This window comes from Pseudopodoces humilis, chromosome 23 (assembly GCF_049639895.1).
Source record: "Pseudopodoces humilis isolate 2021_Gansu_Grassland_sample_001 chromosome 23, ASM4963989v1, whole genome shotgun sequence".
Lineage (NCBI taxonomy): Eukaryota > Metazoa > Chordata > Aves > Passeriformes > Paridae > Pseudopodoces > Pseudopodoces humilis.
The window spans coordinates 3,225,261-3,243,853 of record NC_142222.1 but is presented as its reverse complement, the minus strand read 5'-3'; the positions used below and the strand labels follow the sequence as shown (position 1 = coordinate 3,243,853).

Sequence of the window (18,593 nt, the reverse complement as noted above, 5' to 3'; positions counted from 1 at the left end):
CTGGTGAAGAGCAGGGAGAGAATTGGGCAGAAACCTGAGGGAAAAGGAAAATAAAAAGGCCCTTCTTTACAAGCTTGGAGAGAAAAAGTTCCCTCCCAGTCCCAGGATCCAGGTCCTGGACTAGTCCCTAAACACACACAGAAGGGCTGTGATTGAAATCCCTTTCCTTGTGTTTTGCTGGTGTTGTTTGAAATCAACTCCAGTCGCTTTCAGAAGTGCTGTTCTGTGTTTCTGTGGTTACACATGGATCCCAGTCCTGCTGGAAAGTGTCAGAACAGGTACCCCAGGACCTGGCTGGATGAGCAGGGGTGCCCTGAGGCCTCCCCCATCACTGGCACAACAGACCTGGCACTGCCTCTGCCTCTGTGACAGGGACAAGGACCTTGCCAGTTGCCCGATGTGATTCAGCAGGACTCATCTTCTGGGGCCACAGATGATGAGGAGGGTCAAAGGTACCAGCTTGCCCTCAGCAATCCGAATATTAACAGGATTGCAACACCAGCTGGAGGAATTTGAAGGGTCAAATTCCATGCGGTTGTTTTAGACCTCCAGTGAATCTGTAGCAGCATTTTGGGAGGCTGATAGCTTAACACAGATCTGTTTAAAGGAGTTAATGTGTGACCAGCCACAATCCAGCTGGAGCAGGCGGATGGCCTGTCCTCCTGGAGCTGGTTTCAGCAGCTTGGACACTGTGAGGTTCTCAGAGATGCTGATGTGACTACAGAAGAAAAAAACTGAGAGGAGAAGGATTGCAGTTGACTTGCATCATGTGCAAAGCAGAATTAGCCCTTTTTTTCCCTACATATTCCCAGCAGGATGGCTATCCCAGGCTTTCTCTGGATATGGATGTCCATAATCTGAAACACAGCCAACATCTTGCTGCTAAAATACACCCCACACATGTAATCATGATTAAGAGCTGCCCAATAGGGAGAATGTCAGGACCAAATGGGTTTATGTCAAACATAACTGTTTGAAGTTTGAACTGTTTGAAGTGTGTCCCTTTCCTTTAAAGGACCTTGCTGCTGGCTGATGTCCACATACTGTGGAAAATCCACTGCCCTCAGCGCAATGTGGAGATCAGAATGCAGCTGAATTAAAACTGAAGCCTTTTGCAATCAAATTAGTTCTTATGTAAGTGTCATGCCATAGGATCATGATCAGAGCCATCAGTGGATACTTCAGGGTAACTGCTGTTTAAGTGCCACATTCCAGAAGGTTTTTGAACATTTCCAGGGATGATGACTCCACCACAACCCTGGGCAGCCTCTTCCAGGGCTCAGCCACCCTTTCGGTGAAGAATCTTTCCCAAATATCCAACCTGTTGCAGCTGGAGGCTGTTTCCTCTTGTTCTATCTCTTGGTACCTGGGAGGACAGACTGACCCACTCCTGGCTACAGTGTCTCTCCAGGGAGTTGTGGAACTCCAGAAGGTCTTTCTAAACCTCCTTTTTTCCTGGCTGAGCTCTCTTTGCTCCTTCCCCGGAGCGCGGTGTCCCCGGCAGATGGCACCAGAGCCCCGCGGGTCCGAGGTCCCTCCGGGCGCTCCCGCAAAACCGAGCGGGATCATGGGGAGGACACGGATCCTCTTTTCCACCCATTCTCGTCTCCGACCCTCGGGCTCGGCACTTTTAGCCCTGCCTCATTTCGTCAGTGTTTGTATTTTTCAAGACCCTAATGAGCACCGGGTGTCTTTTAAACATTCAGGGAAATCCCAAAATGTGGCAGTCGCTTGCCAAATATACGCCAAGTATTTGGCAAATACTTTGGGGAAAAAAAAAATACTTGCTAAGTACTCCAGTGAAAAATATAGTATGTATTGGTCAACCCGGGGGTAATATTTAAAAAACTCAGTACTTATAAAAATAAATAGGAGTAAGAAAAATACAGATAGGCATTGGCTTTATATGGACAAGAAACTGATTATTAAAAACCTTGGGATGCTGTTCTGACTCTTTAATTCCAGTGTCTCAAGCTGGTTCTCAAATGGGTATCCTTAATCTGTGATTCTGCTGTAGAACCAGCACGTGGACAAACACTCACCCACCAGATTTTAAGCACTCTTGAGGTGTAACTTTGGCTCAATCCCACCTCACCTTGTGAAACTTCTCGTTAAGAATAGTTGTTTCCTCATTTTATTTTATTGTTCCTTAAGAGAGAAATGCTTTTGACTTGTTCTGTGTTTCAGAGCATCCTCCTGCTTTGTTCACTAAAAGCAGGGCCACACATACTAACTGCAGCCATAAATGTTATTTTTACAGCAGAATATTTATCTTGCTGCATGGGTTGGTTGAGTTCAGGGTTGCAGACTTAAAAAACAGCTTCTCTGCCCTGAAGAATCCAGATACTTAATTAAGGCAGATAAGGAAGGATGAATAAAAAACAAGACAAAACTTCTCCTGCTTTGAACCTCCACCTCTGGGGAGCAAGCCTTGGCAAGAGAAAAGAGAGATTGTAAAGCTGTAATAATAATAATAATGATAATTAATTGTATTTATAGAGCATCCCCTAATGGCTCTGGCTACACAACGATTTTAAGTACAATTGAAAGCAACAACAGTAACAAGAAGCCAAATAAGGCAAGTTTGTAAAAATAAAGATCCTTATTACAGTAGATGTAAGATTTCAGTGTGCTGTTTTGGGGCTCTTCTGCAGCATGGACACATGGACATCGGTGGGGAGCAACTGAGGATCCTGCAGTGAATTCTGCAGGCTTGCAGATTGCAGGCTTTGATTACAAAGAACAAATACATTTTACAGCCTGGTTTGCATGCCACTGTCTCTGCTTTATTTCCTTTCTGTATCCCAGCCAGCCAGACGGTGTAACTCAATGCAGTCCAATTTATGCTTATGCTTCTGGATTGGCTTTCAGGTTTTTCTGCCTACATTTGGTAGGGGTAAATATGTATTTATGTTCGATTTTGGAAATAAAGAAGGGAACAAGTCTGTGGGTTTTGGGGAGGCTGGATCTACCCTCATGGAGCCAGTGGGAAGTCACAGAATGGTTTGGGTTGGAAGGGACCTCATGGAAGGAGCAGCTGAGGGAGCTGGGGGTGTTTAGCCTGGAGGAAAGGAGATTCAGGGGTGATCTTATCACTCTCTACAACTCCCTGAAAGGAGGCTGCAGACAGGTGAGGGTCAGCCTCTTCACCCAGGAAACAGCGACAAGAGGACAGCCTGAAACTGTACCAGGGGAGGTTTAGGCTGGACATCAGGATGAAGTTCTTGACAGAAAAAGTGATTGGACACTGGAATGGGCTGCCCAGGAGTCACCATCCCTGGAGGTGCTTAAGGAAAGACTGGATGTGGCACTCAGTGCCATAGTCTGTTTAACAAGGACTTGGACTCGTGACCTCAAAGGTCTTTTCTCATCCTAGCTGGTTCTGTGTGATCCTGCATGTGTGATCACAGCGTCCCACGGGCTGGCACTGGAGCAGGCTGCTCAGAGCAACATCCAGCCTGGCCTCGGACACTCCAGGGACGGGGCACCCACAGCTCCTCCGAGGAAGTTGCACCAGCGCCTCACCCTCTCAAGGAAGAATTTCTCCCCAACACCCCAGTGAACCGTGTGCCGGGTCAGCGTGCAGCCCTCGCCCGCCGTGCCGTGGCTCCGCTCGCCGCTCCGTGCCCGGGCTCGGCGGGCGCGGCTCCGGGGGGGGGGGGGGGGGCGGGCCGGGGCGGCGCTGCCCGAGGCGGGGGCGGGCACGGGGCCGCGCGGCGCGGCAGCGCCCCCTGGCGGGGCGGGGCGTGCGCGGCCGGCGGGCGCGGAGCGGAGCGGAGCGGGCGCGCAGCGGGAGCGGAGCGGGATGGCGGGCGCGCTCACCGACGTGCTGGGAGAGGTGCTGGTGGCCGCCGACGGCGAGGAGGTGGCCGTGTCGGCGCTGGCCGCCCGCGGGGTCTCCCTGGTGGGGCTTTACTTCGGCTGCAGCCTCGGCGGCCCCTGCGCCCAGCTCGGCGCCAGCCTGGCCGCCTTCTATGGGCGCTTCAGGGGGGAGGCGGCGGCGGCCGGCGGGCAGCGCCTCGAGATCGTCTTCGTGTCGGCGGAGCAGGAGCAGCAGCAGTGGCAGGAGGCGGTGCGGGCCATGCCCTGGCTGGCGCTGCCCTTCGCCGACAAGCACCGCAAGGTGAGACCCGCGGCCGGGAGGGGGGCGGCGAGGCGCGCCCCGGGCTTTGTCTGGGGGCCGCGGGGCTCCGCCGGGGCTCGGCGCCTTCCAGAAAGTTCCCGGGGGAGCCGCGGAGGTGGTGTCTGCTGCCGTCCCGCGGGGCGACGCCGTCTCGGCCGGGTCCTGCGGGGCCTGGGAGCTTCGGCGCCGGGGGGGCCCCGCGGGGCGGGAGCCCCGGGCTGGGCATCGTGGTGTGGGCGGGCGGCCGGAGCGGGGCTGCGGGCGAGGTGTGAGGGGAGCAGCTCCTCCGAGCCCGGTCACGGGCACGGCGTCACTCCGGTGGGCACCCCAGGAAACCAGACCTTGGTATGGGCAGCGGACACGGTGCCCGTGGGCTCCTGCGTGGGTTTGGGCACAGAAAGGAGCCGTGGCCTCTGCCGGCCGTGGGAGGACACGGGCTGTTTGAGGAGCGAGTGAGCCCGGCTCGACTGGAGCTGCTGGCGAAGCTGCCCGGCCAGTTTGTGGGATGGGGTTTGTTCCTCTCGTTTAGTGCGTTCGATACTCTGCGAGTTACAGCTTCTCATCCGTAGAGTTTAATCTGAAATGTAATGGACAGAAAGCACGCTAACCCCGGGACGGGGCAGGCTGTGAGGAAAAGGAAGGCACAGGCTGAGCCTCCGCTTCCCAGCGAGCTTGCAACGCTTAAAAGAAAGAAAAAAAAAATACTCTTTACAAATCTAATCTCTGGAAGCAATTGAGTAAGAATTGAAAAGATGGTGTCCCGCAGTGCCATTTCTAAACATCTTTCTGGCTAGTGGTTGAGACAGCAGGTGTGGAAGCAGTGGGCAGACTCTGGCTCGGCTTTGGTTGGGATTGGGATAATGCTGGTACCTGCAGGGCTGGGGATGGCTGAGCCCCTCAGGCATCCCCCGTGTCTGGACACCTCGAGGCTGTGCTGGGATGCGAGGGATGACATTTTCCAGGATGGGTCTCTGAGCCTTGCTCTGTTCCTCAGGTAAAGGAATTGTTTAAGGAAAAGTTTGCTGTTGTCTGGCAGCACTGTGTGATGTCCCTGCTGCTGAGAAGAGATGTAGCTTTGAAATACGGATTTGCCTTTTTTTACCTCGTTTGCCACCGCTTTTTGTCACTAAGCCCCCAGTTCTGCAAAACCTCAGGTATTTAATGCTGTGCACCTGGATGATAATGCTGCCCAAGGCCCCCAGTTTGCCCCTTTGAAGTCCAGACACTTCTAAATGGGAGCTCATCCAAGTGGTTGGGATCTGAGCAGTTTCATTAATCAGAGGAGCTGCAATAGAAGCTTCATCCTTGAGAGAAACTAGTTTAACTCAGGTTTCTTTTAAAACCAAACCCTCTTCCTACAGGGATGTGAAAACATTGTGGTTCCAATTAGTACCTGACCATTTCCCTACAGAACATTTCAGATTATTTAGATGGTGGGACTTCTGCTTGCCATATTTGCTTTAAAAATTCCACTGCAATGTAGTTAAATGGTTGGGAAATCATTGAAGTGGAAGGTGGCATTAATTTTACATGCTGGCCAATGTTTCCATCTATTAGATGGCAAGAAAACATTAAATAAAAAGATTATGGGGTCTTAAACTCTATTCCAAGAAGCCCTGAGTTAAATTCAGGATTATTTTCGTGTAAAGTAATTGAAGCTCATGCTGTATATTTTCAAAACTAAGCAGATGTGATGTGGCTTTGGAGGAAGCTTAATCTACGGATAACAGAGAATCTATTTGTAAGTTGTAAGGGCAATTATGTCAGAATATCAGATTTCTAAACAGGAGATTTATAACCTGTAGCTCAGGCAGTTAGGAGTTTCTTTGTATAACAGGCTGATTTTTTAAATAGTTGGGTTAATGACATGACTCCCTAGAAAAGCACAGACTTTCTATTTTTCAAAAACATGCCAGCAAAAGCTGGGGATGTCAAGCATATGTTCAGTACCTCATGGGCTTAATTTGTTTTAAAACAAAAGCATTAGAGGAATGTAGGCAATGCTTTTGAGTTATGGTTCCTTTGCACTAAGGGATCCTCCTAAACCCCAGCGAATTATATAGATTTATGGGAAGAAAAGGATTTTATAGATGCAGGGTAGAGACAACAAGAGAGGTGGGAACACTGAGAGCTCTGTCCCTGAGCTGTCAGCTCCCTATCCTTGCAGAAGTTCTGCCCAGCAGGGTTGAATGTGGGTGATGTCCACGCTCAAAGAACTCCAAAAGTCCTTTCTAGCCAACTTTTCCCATTGTGGGTTGGTTACTGAGGCCATAAAAGCTTTGTGGAGAGATGATGGGTTCCTATCCTATATACAAGCATCACTTTTGTTGCTCAGTGTTACTGAAAAATATGACTTTTAAAGTCATTTATCACTGTCCTTCTCTGGAGTACCCTGCATTTTTCTACATCTCTCCTTCTTCCAAACCCTGGGCACCAGACATTGATAGCTCTTAAAACCCAGGCTCCTTTCTGGGTTTGCAGTACAATTCCCACAGTCCTAAAAGTAAATTTGCATCTTACTCTGATGGTTATTGGGGAAAGTAGATGGAATTGTCAAAGCAAACAGCCACTCTTTGTTGAATGCCTCAGTAACTCAATAATGCCAGGGTGCAGTTACCAGGGACAACCAGTTCAATTGGAGTAACTTTAGCACACAGCAATTTTTGCCTCCAAACCAGTAATAAAAGAAAGCAGTACAAGTCAGCAAACATCTGGCCGTGGGGAAAGCCTTTGATTAATGAGGAAGATGGCATTATGCCTCTGTCTGAGCTGCAGCCAGACCTATTATTGGGTGGGTTTTTTTCAAGGACAGAACCAGAACGTGCCAAATGAGATTGGAGGAGGCATTTAACTCGTGGTGCACGTCCCTCAGTTAAGTTGTTCAGCCCCAGATTTGGGCAGCCACAGGTAGCTTTTGGTAATTGATTTGTCTTGTGATTATGCCTGGCATGGCTGAGCAGAGCAATGGGGAGAAGATGTGACTCCATGTCTTCGTTTTGGTTGTGGTTGTGGTTTAACATCACCCTGTTGTTGTCTGTTTGCGTGGACATCTGCTGGAGTTCTGGAGGGTTGATTTAATAACAGCTTTAATATCCTGATTGCTACTGAGAGCCTCAGTATAAACAGCCCCCATCCTCCTACGTGCCCTGATATCCCCCAGCACCCACAGTGAGATATCTCCCTTCCTGCTGTTGGAAGGATCCCAGACTTCTGGGGAGCTCCACACCATTCCTGCTGCAGAGTCCACCTACACTCGGGGTGAATTTGGGTGCTTTTCAAGGCCTTATGGCACACAGGCTGTTGGAGGAGCTGTGCTGCTCTGGGACATCTTGGTTATCTCTGCTAAAAAATGATAAACCATCCACATTCTCCATTGAGTAGATCCTCTCACATGGTTCTGCATAGGAGTGAGAGAAAGGAGAATTGGGGTGCTGGCGAGAAAAAGCTCTACAGTATGAGAGCAGCAGTTTATCTCTTGCTGTTGTTTGTTTGCCTTTGCTTTTGTTTTTACTTGTTACTTTCGTTGCCCAGTCGTCTTCCTCATTCCTTTTAATCTCGAATTTTCTCCTGACTTTTCCTTGGTGCATCCACACAGTGCCGCAGTGGCAGTGGGGCTGGGCTTCGCCTCCCTTGTGTTTTGTGTTTTTCTGCTGTATTTATGCATCTGGTTGAGTGTTGTGCAGATTCTTCTTGGGAAGGCTGAGATGCTTCTGTTCTGGATTTAAATAAATGCAAAACATGTTGGTTGTTTTTCTGTGATTATTCAGTCAAGTATCTGAAAACAATTTGAGGATCTCCTTTTGCTCACACTGCTAAATTCCCTTTGGTTGGGACAGAGTGTTTTCCCTTTATCTGAAGAGGTCATGCCATGGGAGCCTCTCCTAATAAGACATCAGGTACTAATTTTGTAGGTAGACTTTATACAAGAAATGGTGAGGAAAAAATAGAAATGTCATTAAATTAGACTATCCACAATTTTTTTTGTGCAGGAAAAATCTTCAAACCCTTGATTATAGTTTAAGGTACACCCTGATTTTCAGGGACTCCGAACTTTTCTGTTTGAAATTGCCATCTGCTGAGATCTGGGAGGCAAGTGGTCAGCACAGATGTGGGATTTGTCTTACAGAAGATTTTGTAAATCACTTGAAGCAGCTTTTGAATTTCATCATATAAAAATATCTAAGTAATCACTTTCAGCTGTATTCCTGACTTTATATTTCTGGGGTGGGAATGTATATGAAATCTTTGGCTTGCCGAGCTGTAGATTTGAAAAATATGGTCTTTTCATGACATCAGGCTATTGAGTAAGAAGCAAGGCATTAGCAGCACCAACGGATTCTTTGTTTGCTGTGAAACTTTGATGGTTCTGAAATGTAAGAATGGGAGATGTATGAAGGGAGCAGAGGGAAGCCTGTGTGCTGTTTTTCATTGTGGCATCTTAATCCAGATGTTGAAATGAAAACGTTTGTTTAAAAATGCATGGTTGACAATTTCATTCGTTACTGTATGGTTGCAGGACTGAGCAAAGGAACTTTACTTTGTAATGTAATCAGTGCATAGTTCTTCTCCAAAAATGCATTCTTTAGAGGCTGAACACGTAACAGCTTTACAAAAGAAAGTACAGAACAATGGAGAGTTTTTCCCTGCAATTTTGGAGATGTTCAACAGTGAACTCCAATTATGAGTGAGGAATAAGCTATTCAGTATTTCCACATTGTGCAGATGACATCGAAGCCAAAACATTTTGACTTGTTGCTGATGCCTTTTTTCTAAATTATTTTTCTGTGTGTTTTACACAGCTTTGCAGTCACCCTCCTTACAATTAGCAGTGCTCTCTCATGCCAAGACCCTAATCCTTCTGTGAAATCCCCGTAAGTGTCAGTCATCTGCAAGTCTGGGTACCATGTCCTGGTCCTGCAAGAGTTGCAGAAACACCACTGACGTCTGTGGAGGTTGGATTTCCCCTCACATCCAAACTGTTGCCTGCCTGAGCACTTTCCCTGGGGTAGAATTAGTATTTTAAAAGTCTTGCTGACGTGTCGTCTGCGATGGTGTTTATTACATCCTTCAGTGGGTAATTGCCCATGTTTTAGGACTTGCTCCGAAAGTCCTTGGGCATCTTTCCATTATCAAATCCTCCTGGCTCCAGGTGGGGACAAGCAGTTTGCTGTTCACATGATTAGTTCTTGAACAGGGCTCTGTGCACATCTCATCTCAAAAACTGACATCAGGTTTGCGTGGCCTTTGCATGGTGGCTTCTTCAAGTAGTTCAATAACATTTAATTTGAAATGCAGTAGCTGTCTCCTTGTTCACTGCTCAATCCTCATGTATTGTTGCCCACAGGTATTGCCTAATACTAGAAAGTTTGGGTAAAATTCATGTTGAGTTCATTGCTGGCAGATTCAGGTTTTGGAAAAGTCCAGGATGGTTTGGAGTTTTTTTATCCTTTCTCATGGACAAACTTTTAGTGTTTCAAAGCAGCACTTGGTGGGGTGTGTGGGACTGGGGTAAGGTTTCGCTTCTGAATTTCATCTGGGTAAAGCTCTCTGTTTTGCATTCCTGTTTTTTCAGCCACGTTCCCAGCATGGAAGTTGGAGCATGGTTTTAATCTAAATCAAATCAGAAAATATTGCAATTTTTGGTGACTGCACCACAGGGACTCTTGTCCTAACCCTCCTCCCCAGCAATCCAGATTCAACATAGTGATTGCCTCCTCCTTATTGCTAGAGTTTGATGTGAAATGTACAGATCTAGGGAAACTAAGAGGGCATGGGAAGTTGTGGTACAGCAGGCTGAACTCTGAATTCAGCAAAACAAATTTGAGCAGCAAAATCCTGAGCATTTGTTTGATGAGAAGCTCACTGGTGTGTGTGGATTGCTTCCTCCTCTTTCCCCTCCCCATTTTTTATCAGGGAAACAAGTTCCAAGCAAAATATTCCAAAGTGATATTTAATTACTCTTTAAAATGCAACTATTTGTCTTATCAGCCATGTGGATTTCTATTTTCTGCTTTGATTTGACAGTTAGTAGTTTGTAATTTTTGAAAAGCTTACACGCTCCAGGAATCTGTGATTTTTATGCTTTTGAAAGTCGAGATGTTGAATTAACTGCAGCTTTGAACTATTCACGGATAATTTCAGGCCCCCCGCTTTCAGCAAATAACAAGCTGGCTCCTGAGCTTTCAGGCTGGGTTGAATACTGAATAATCACGACTTTATAGCTGCGTGTGCTCTCTAAACTGGTTCCACGGCACATCACAGCGTAATGCACAGTACGTTTGAAATGTTGTTGTAGACAGATCACTTTGTGCCATCTCCAGATAATAACGGTTGGAAAGGAGGGAGTAGTGCCAGCCTGGGGAGGATGCTTGGATTCATTACAAGCTTGGGCTTTGGGCACATTAATTCCTTTCTGTTCTTGAGGTGGGAGCCCAGATGGGGGACTTGGGGGTGTTGTGGGGAAGGGGCTTTCTCCAGCACTGCCTTGATGTCCCTCTGCAGAGCAGCTTCCTCTGTGCTGGCAAGAACTGCTGCTTCTCAGGTGATGCTCTGTAGGCAAAAACCACAGAGTTAAATCTGTAGGTTGTAAATTAAAGACAGGGTCAATGGAGAAACTTGGAGTGGGGTGAGTTGACAAGTAAGCAGATAGACCTGTTAAATTCTCTCATGGGAAAGTGAATTGTATGACTATTTCAGATTACAGCATGAGTATCTTGTCTCATAGCTGATCATATTTTCATCATCTCAGTTTTCCAAGGAAAATGCAGTGTCTTATTGATTTGGCATAGAGTACACACAAGTAATGGAAGGGTGGAACTAAAAAGATGCAGGAGTGTTTTCTGCATATTCTCACGTCTGTCTTTCAGCACTGTGAACAGTTGCAACCAACAATTAGTATGTAAAGAATTTGCAGTCTTTATTTAGTGTGAGTGAGTGAGTGACTGTTCAGTCACATCAGGGTGATAGCTGAGCATCTGTAATCTGATCAAACCCATGCTGGGGCTCACCAAGGCACTCTGGCCTAAAAACAAAGGGATGGGAGCCCTCAACCAGACACAGGGCAGTGTGGGGGTGCTTACTGTGTGGGGAGAGCCCAAACACCACAGAGAATCTGGTTCCTAAAGGATGCATTCCGAATGATAGGTGCTGTTCCAGCTGTGGAGACCAGGAGTGGTGCACAGAAGGGAAGCAAATCCTCACCACAGCTGAAGGCTTGTGATGAGGAAAAGGCAGCAGGGGTACCCTGGGACAATTCTTGGATGCATCTCTAGGCAGACAAGGCACTGTAGCAGCAGGGTGGCGTGAGCCATTCATTGCTGGGTGGTTTTTGCAGCATTGAAATCTGTCCTGTCCAGCCAAGGAGAGAAGCTCCAGGGTCCTCCAGCAAAATTTTGTCTCTTTGCAACTGTGGCTAAATCCGGCCTGACTTTAAAATATATTAGTGGAGAAAATGTGCAAAAGTCCCTATTTAAAATGAATTTGGCATGAGGAACCAGATTTTAGTTGCATGTCTGAGGTATAAAAGATAGCTGGTGGTATCCTCAGCTGTGGGCTGAGACCCCATGGAGTGGGTGGCAGCTGGTACAAGGGGTCAAATCCCACCAGGAGGGATCTCAGCAAGGCTGGGCTTTGACAGCTGAGAAAGGAACATTCTTTTACGTTTCAGGGCAAGGATTTAAAAATCCTTTAAAAATCTGCCTGAGAATTAAGTAATACTTGCAGAAGAGAGTATAAGGCGACTGAAACAAATTGCAACTGCATGAGTGAGCCAGAGAGAGAAATTCTAGTTCTCCCTCGTTCCCAAGAGATTTCCACTGGAGAGATGAAGTCATAGCTATGACTTCATTAGTGTTAACTCAGGATGCTGACAAATGAGCCCGTTTGATTTGTGTCAAGCTGACAGGGACGCTGCTCAGGCTCTCTCTGTGTGCCCTGGTAGTCACTGCCCTTGCCATGACGGTGGCAGAAGCAGGCACCGCTTCCCCAGCCAAGCTGATCTGGCTCAGCATTTGCTTTTGAACTGCCACAGGTTCATCCTTTGTTCCAGCTCTGAGCTGGCTTTGATAAATCCTGCTGGGCAGAAGGCAGCAGCCCAGGGATGGGCGAGCAGCAGCCTTGTAGTAGCCAAAATGTCTCCATCAACACACGAGCCTGTGCCTGGCATGGGGAGCATTAACGGTACCTAGCAATTCCAGCCTGGCTTCCTGAGTAAACAGAGGGGTGGAGGATCTCACCCTCATGACTCTCAGCATTGCTGTAGGAGTCCCTTCTGGAAAAAAGTGTGAAATTTATTGTAATACACACTGAGGATCTTATGGCGGATCTGAGCTGCAAATCCTCTAAACCTGAGCCTGCAACTTCATTGACAGGGCCTCTCACTTCACTCAGCTCCAAGCTTATGGTTTCACTGCTCCAATATTTTTCCATACATGGAAGCATTCCTGCCCCAGCCTGGGCTAATCCTGACATGCCACTGCATCTGGATGTTAGCTCATTTTTCACAGCTGACACTGTGCAAAGGCAGATGTCTGAACTTGGTTTTGTTTAAATAGATGTAATTCAGCCAGCAAAAGTCTCACTCCATAGGTGAGCATGGGGGGGGGGGGGGGGGGAAGAAAGGAAAAAAAGGTGCTTTTCCATTTTATGAAGCTCCCAGGGCTGTTGGGTGGATGAATTGGTCACCAGGAATGCCATGCTTTGGAAATGTATAGTTTAATTTGCAGAAGGGTAACAAAGCACGTATTTCTTGTCTCTAAACCCATCTCCTTGCTGTGGCCCTGTCAGTGGAGAGGGGCCCTAACCCATCCCATCAGAGGATGCTCCAGGTTGCTCTGCTGGCTCTTCAAAGTCTCTGGGCTGTTTGATGTGTGTTTAGCAGCTCGGTGGAGCTGGGACTGCAGCACTCCTGCAGCTGAACCGAATGCCTCAGCCATACCAGAGAAAGAGATGCTTGTGGTGCTGAGCTGCTGCTTGAGCTGGGGGCCTGTCTCTAATCCCTTCCTCACTGGGGCGGGCTGTAGAATTTAATTAAATGTCTGTGAGGTGCTCTGCGAGCCTCTGCTGAAAGGCCCTGCGTGAGGGCAGTGCCTTTGAATAAAAGCTAGAGACCTTCCCTGGAAGGGGTTGGAGCTGAAGCAGTGAGACCCAAGCTGTTGAATCTGAACAGATGTTGGTTCTCCCCCACTTGGGTAGTTCAAAAGGAATATTCTGCCTCTCCCAAAATAAAAGAGAAACACAGGGATTTTAGTAGTGTTGCCAGGGATCTCAGCTCCATCCCCTCGTGCTCGCCGCTTGTTGAAAGGTTGCACGCTGGGCTGGAGCTGTGTGTGGAGTGTTTTGGTTGTGGGCTGTGCCCTTGTGTTTGCAGTTCAGCATCCACTTGCCTGGCCCTCACTGGGGGTCCCAGTTTGTCCACTCTTTGCTTGGCTGCTGCTGTTGTGTGCAGGAATAAGACAAGCTGAACTGAGCCAGGAGAAAACAGGTTTCAAATGAACCAAGCTGTGTGATGGCGTGGGAAGGAGATGACAATTTCCAGATCTGCTGTCAGATCTGTGAAGCAAATGAAACTTCCTCTGTGTGACTGTTTCAGCCCCTGAGAACCAAGAGAGTCCAAGAGCTGTTGGGGTCTGTGGTGTCCTCAACCCCACTTAGGGACTGCTGTCCCTCTGTCTGCCCTTCCAAGTGCAGCTCAGGGTCTGAGCAACAGCAGCACCCTGATCCTTGTGCACAGTCTTGGGTCTGCTGGGATTTTCAGCATCAGATGGGTCACCAGAACATTAGAAATGTTCTTCACCTTCATATTTTTCTGACTACTGTTCTGTCGCTCTCAGAGCAAATCAAAGGGCACCAGGCTACAAATCCTGCCTTGCAAGTACTGCCTGGGTGTTTGACTTGCAGGATTGCTCCTCTTTTATCAGCTGATATCTGGTGTTTTAAGAGGGCAGGGAGCTGTGCTTATTTGCTTCTGAGAGGCTGATGACTCTACCAGCTTTTTTAGGATGCTGCTCCCTTTTTGATTCAAGTTTGTGGCTGTAGAACAGAGGTCCCTGTGCTGTTACATTACAGGCTGCTTCTAATGAGCTCTTCCCTGTAATCTCTGCTTGGAAATTTGCAAATAGCTGTGTGCTTAGGGAAATCCTGCTGGCTTCACATCATGGGCAGGGAAGCAGAGGTGAAAGGGGACTGGGGGCTGGATGAATGACCAGAGTGGGGCTCTGCCTCTGCCACAGCTGTGATTTCCAGGTCCCAGCACTCCAGGCTCCCAGGAAAAGCCCCATCATCTCACACAGCACTTGAACATGACCCCGAGACTGTGCTCTGCTTCCCTCAGTCATTGCCCCCTGCTGCTGCTGTGCCATGTCCTTCCAAAATCGCTTCGTTCCAGGGTTAGAAAAGACCCATTTTTATGTCCTAAAGCGCTGGATTTCACAGATAGAGAAGGGGAAAGGTCTTAATGCCTGCAGCTTGATCTGCTAATCTGAAAGCATGGGAAGTTGTTCCTAGGGAGATTTGCTGCCCGACTTTCTCAATGCAACTTTGCACAAATAGGGTTTGTTCCTACAATGAGCCATAGCAGCTGGATGTCTCCCACCAAGATTGCTGATATTTAGGTCTTTGATTTTGGTGGAGACACACAGCAATAAATTAAATGAGTTGGGGAGTTTCAGAGAGTAGTACAGATGGTGGGAAACTGAGGGTAGGGACTACTTAAGTGCTAACGTATGGCACAGCTCCATTCCTTCCTTTCTTAAAGGATTGGAAAATGCTGTGGGCTGCTGTTCCAGGGATTTTGCCTCCTCCTTGTCATAAGAGACCTGCAGACCACCTCTATTGCAATATTTTCAAGAACGGATTTTTCTGTGTGTGCTCCTGCCTGTAGCACAGCAATGTTCTCAGTGCCTGTTTTCATCCCAGCCTGGTCCCGGTTTTGCTGCATGCTTGGTTTTCTGCTTTTCTCTCTGGGAAAAGCAACTGTTAAATGAGATTTCTTCTGTCTTTGCTTTTTTCCTCAATAGGTCTGACCCGGTTTTACTTTTGTTAAACTGTGAAGATTCAAGTGAAACTATTTCATTCCTTTGTCACCTTCTGTCTGCATTAATTTGCTGTGTCCCGACTGATGGTTTAATTATTGTGTGTGACAGAAGCATCCAGGGCCTCCATTGGTGTTTATCTCTTAGGTGGTGCACAAAATAGATGTTTGTCACCCTGGTGGCTCCCAGGATGAGTTTTTTGTCTAGAGAGGCAGTTTTCAAACCAGTTAATTGCCGCGTTGTGAAGCAGAAGAGTAGGTGGCTGTCCCTGCCTTTCCCTGCCTTTCCCTGTAGGCATGTCCCTGCTGCTGCGTGGGACCAGGGGCTCTTCAGGTAGAAAGATGGGGATGTGGTAGGCTGGGAGGAGCCTCCTAGGTTGGGAAGAGATGTTTTTGAGAGGGATGGTGAGTGTGGGAGAAGCAGGTGAATGTAGGGATGGATGGAGGGAGAGAGGCATGAGGACCAGGTTGGAGCAAGGAGCGGTGCCTCACCAGAAAAGTCACTTTGCTTCAGACAGCCCAGATTTGCAGGATGTGCTCAATTTTAAAAATGAAACTCCCTCTGAGCCCTGCATGTTTTGTGTTGTTCTTTGGCTCAGGATGACTGAGCAGTGGCCTTGTGTTGAGCCACATCCAGATCCTGGTTTGATGTTTGTCCTCACAAGGATTTGCTGCAGGCTTTGCTGCTGAAAAAGTGGAGTCATCTGCATAAACCCCAATAAGTCTCTAGGTTAAGAGGCCACCAAATACCACCTCTGTCTGTGGCCATCCCTCTAATTATGAAAATAATCACCCCAGGCAGAGCTTATGGCCCTGCTGGCGGCTCAGGGTCTGTTGTGCTGGGCTCTGTTCAGAGAACTGCATTTGAAAGAGATGGTCCTTTACTCTGCAGTTGGTTATGCAGGGCTGTGTGTTACGTCTCCCCCACAGTGACAGACCAGGCTTGATGCCTCCTGCCTTGTGGACACACAGGTTTGGGATCTGGAAGGGGAAGTGCAGACTTCCTTCACCTCCCTTCTGTCTTCATGGCTCTGCTTTCTCAGGCTTGAAACTAGAAATGGGATTTACCCCTGGCAGGTGGCTTTAAGTTCCCTAAAAGTGGTGGCTGCTACCACTCTGGCTGAGTGCATCTTCATCTGTTTCCTCCCCTCCTGAGAGCAGGGATTATCCAGAACAAATCCTGTTACCCAGCTGCCTTCTCAACGAAGGAGTCACAGGATGGGAGCGTCCCATGGAACATAAATCTGTTAGCAGATGACATCACAGGTGAAGGCTTTTAGGGTTTCTTTGCCAGAAAGTGGCAGTGTTGATTGCCAGGCTTAGTAGTGAAGAATTTGAAGTTGTGATTCATCCTTCAATCTATGTCTTAAGTATGTAGTGGTAAAGCTTAGGAAAATCTCTGTATGTATGAAGTGTTTCCTCCTAGGGAGCTGAGAACCCCTTAGGTGCAGCAATTACAATTTTACTTAATTGGGATTGAAATACCAAACACTCAGAACATGCCAGCTCGTGTCTGTTGTGGGGAAAACTCAATTGCTCAAGAAAAAGGGCTTTTCATCCTGTCTGGATGAAAATCTATTGAGAAGAAAAATACCTGACATTTTTTGGTCATCTGCTCAAACTTCTGTCTGGGTCCATGGAGGTGGTTCTTGGTGGGGAAAGTCATTTGTGAGAGGCAGCTTCCAGAAAGGAAAAGGGTTCTTTGCTCATTCTCAGACTTGTGGTATTTAGTTTGGTATTTTACTTTGTAATTACTCCAGTAATTAGCACAGCTACAGATTTTGTCTTTCCTCTGCTGCTCTGTGTGTGCTTCTTGCACAGCATTTGCTGGCCCTGAGGATAAACCTGTCTTGTGCAAAAGCACAGGCTGGCCCTGGAGAGGCTTTGGTGAATTTAAGGGAATCAGGATCCATATGGATGTTGGCTCTGACCCTCTGCAGTCAGTGAGACTGTGCCTGGCCCTGAGCTGCTCCTGCACAAGTCAGTGCTTTGCCTTTGTCCACCTACAGCTGCTTAGTGACATAAAAATGAGGGGCAAACAAGCTGTACCTGTGTTTTCCTTCAGCTCTTAAATAACTCCAGTCATCCTTTCAGTAGCTGAAGATGCATCAGTGTTGGTGCTGTGGGTTCATGGCCAGAGTGATGCTGAGAACATGAACCTTGTAAAAAAAAATTAAACCTCTTCTGTAGCTGAGCAGATTGAATGTTGTGTCACAGAGATAGAAAAGTCCTACCTGATATGAGCTTGGGCAAACACTTTTCATGCCATTTTGTTTTTTTTTCTCCACCATTACTCACAGCATTTGCTTTGTCCAGAGCTTCAAGCTATGTGAACCGGTGTGTAATTGCCCTGGAGGGTACATCACACTGCCACAGAGCTGCCAGACACCTTCTGATTTCAAAGTGCCATTTACTCACACATTTTCTTGTTTGTGCTGGTGAAAGCAGCTCCCAACAGAGAAATGGATATTGGTGTGAGCAGCTCCTGCTGCTGTGCCAAGCCTGTTCAGTTCCTCGGGTGAGTGAGCAGCCTCATTCCAGCTTCCCTGCTAAGAGCCACTGAAGGACACCACAGGGTTCTTCCCTGCTTGCTTAGCTAAATGTTACTAAAGAAAATAAGTTGATAATCAAGTCCAGACCGTTTTGCAGGAGTTGCCATGCTCTTCTCCCACCCTGCTCTCCTTCCCCTCACAGTGAGCAGAGGACCCCCATGGTGTTGGAAGAGCCTTGTTGACTTGGTGGGGTGCAAAGATCCTGCAGGCACCATCCAAAGAAAAATACAAAATCTCAATGGTCTGGTTGCTGTCCCTCCACTCTCCTGCCTGTGGCATCCCATCCAAGCCCATTTTCTGCTCAGTTAGGAGCTCTCTTTCATTCTGTTTATGCTCCAAAAGATGTAGGAGGCAGGTGATTTTTCTGCAGAGGATTTAATTTCATTGGAGAGAAGTGTCAGTTTGTAAAACAGTCCATGGGATTAGTGTCACCTCAGCTCCTACACGATATTCCCACCCCCTTCTTGAGTATAATTTCTTTGAAAGCTGAAATTTCCATTGCTGTTGATGCTCTGCCAGGCACTCCAGTAGGGCATACTTTCCCTTGGATGCAATTCAAGAAAACATCATTCCTTTTCTCTTATTGTTTCTCATCAAAGGAGAGGAGCACCTTCCCTTCAGTGCTCTGCTCCCTGCAGCACTGGCCAGAGCAGCCATGGATGTTCATTGGTCCAACCATACTGGAAATGTGACATGGAAATCATGGTGGCATGGGAGCTGAAGCATTTGTGTCCTCAAGAAAATAGACTTCAGCATTTAAAAATGTGTTCAGAGTACTGGTAGATTGAGTACTGGTCTTGATTGAAGCCTGTGCATGTCAGTGGAGTATCTTTAGTTTTGGAGATGTATCATTTAAGTAGACTGTGTTGGGTGAACTTGTGTGTGTCTG

At 47.6% G+C, this 18,593-nt stretch overlaps 1 protein-coding gene across 1 annotated transcript in view; it reads left to right on the top strand.

Annotated features, from left to right (window-relative positions):
- Positions 1 to 3,762: 3,762 nt before the first annotated feature.
- The window catches only part of NXN (nucleoredoxin), a 46,832-nt gene continuing 32,001 nt past the window's right edge, over positions 3,763 to 18,593 (top strand). The window contains exon 1 of the mRNA XM_005525720.2: positions 3,763 to 4,123. Within this exon, the coding sequence (XP_005525777.2) occupies positions 3,806 to 4,123 (318 nt within the window). The 5' untranslated portion in view covers positions 3,763 to 3,805. The remainder of the gene's footprint in view (positions 4,124 to 18,593) is intronic.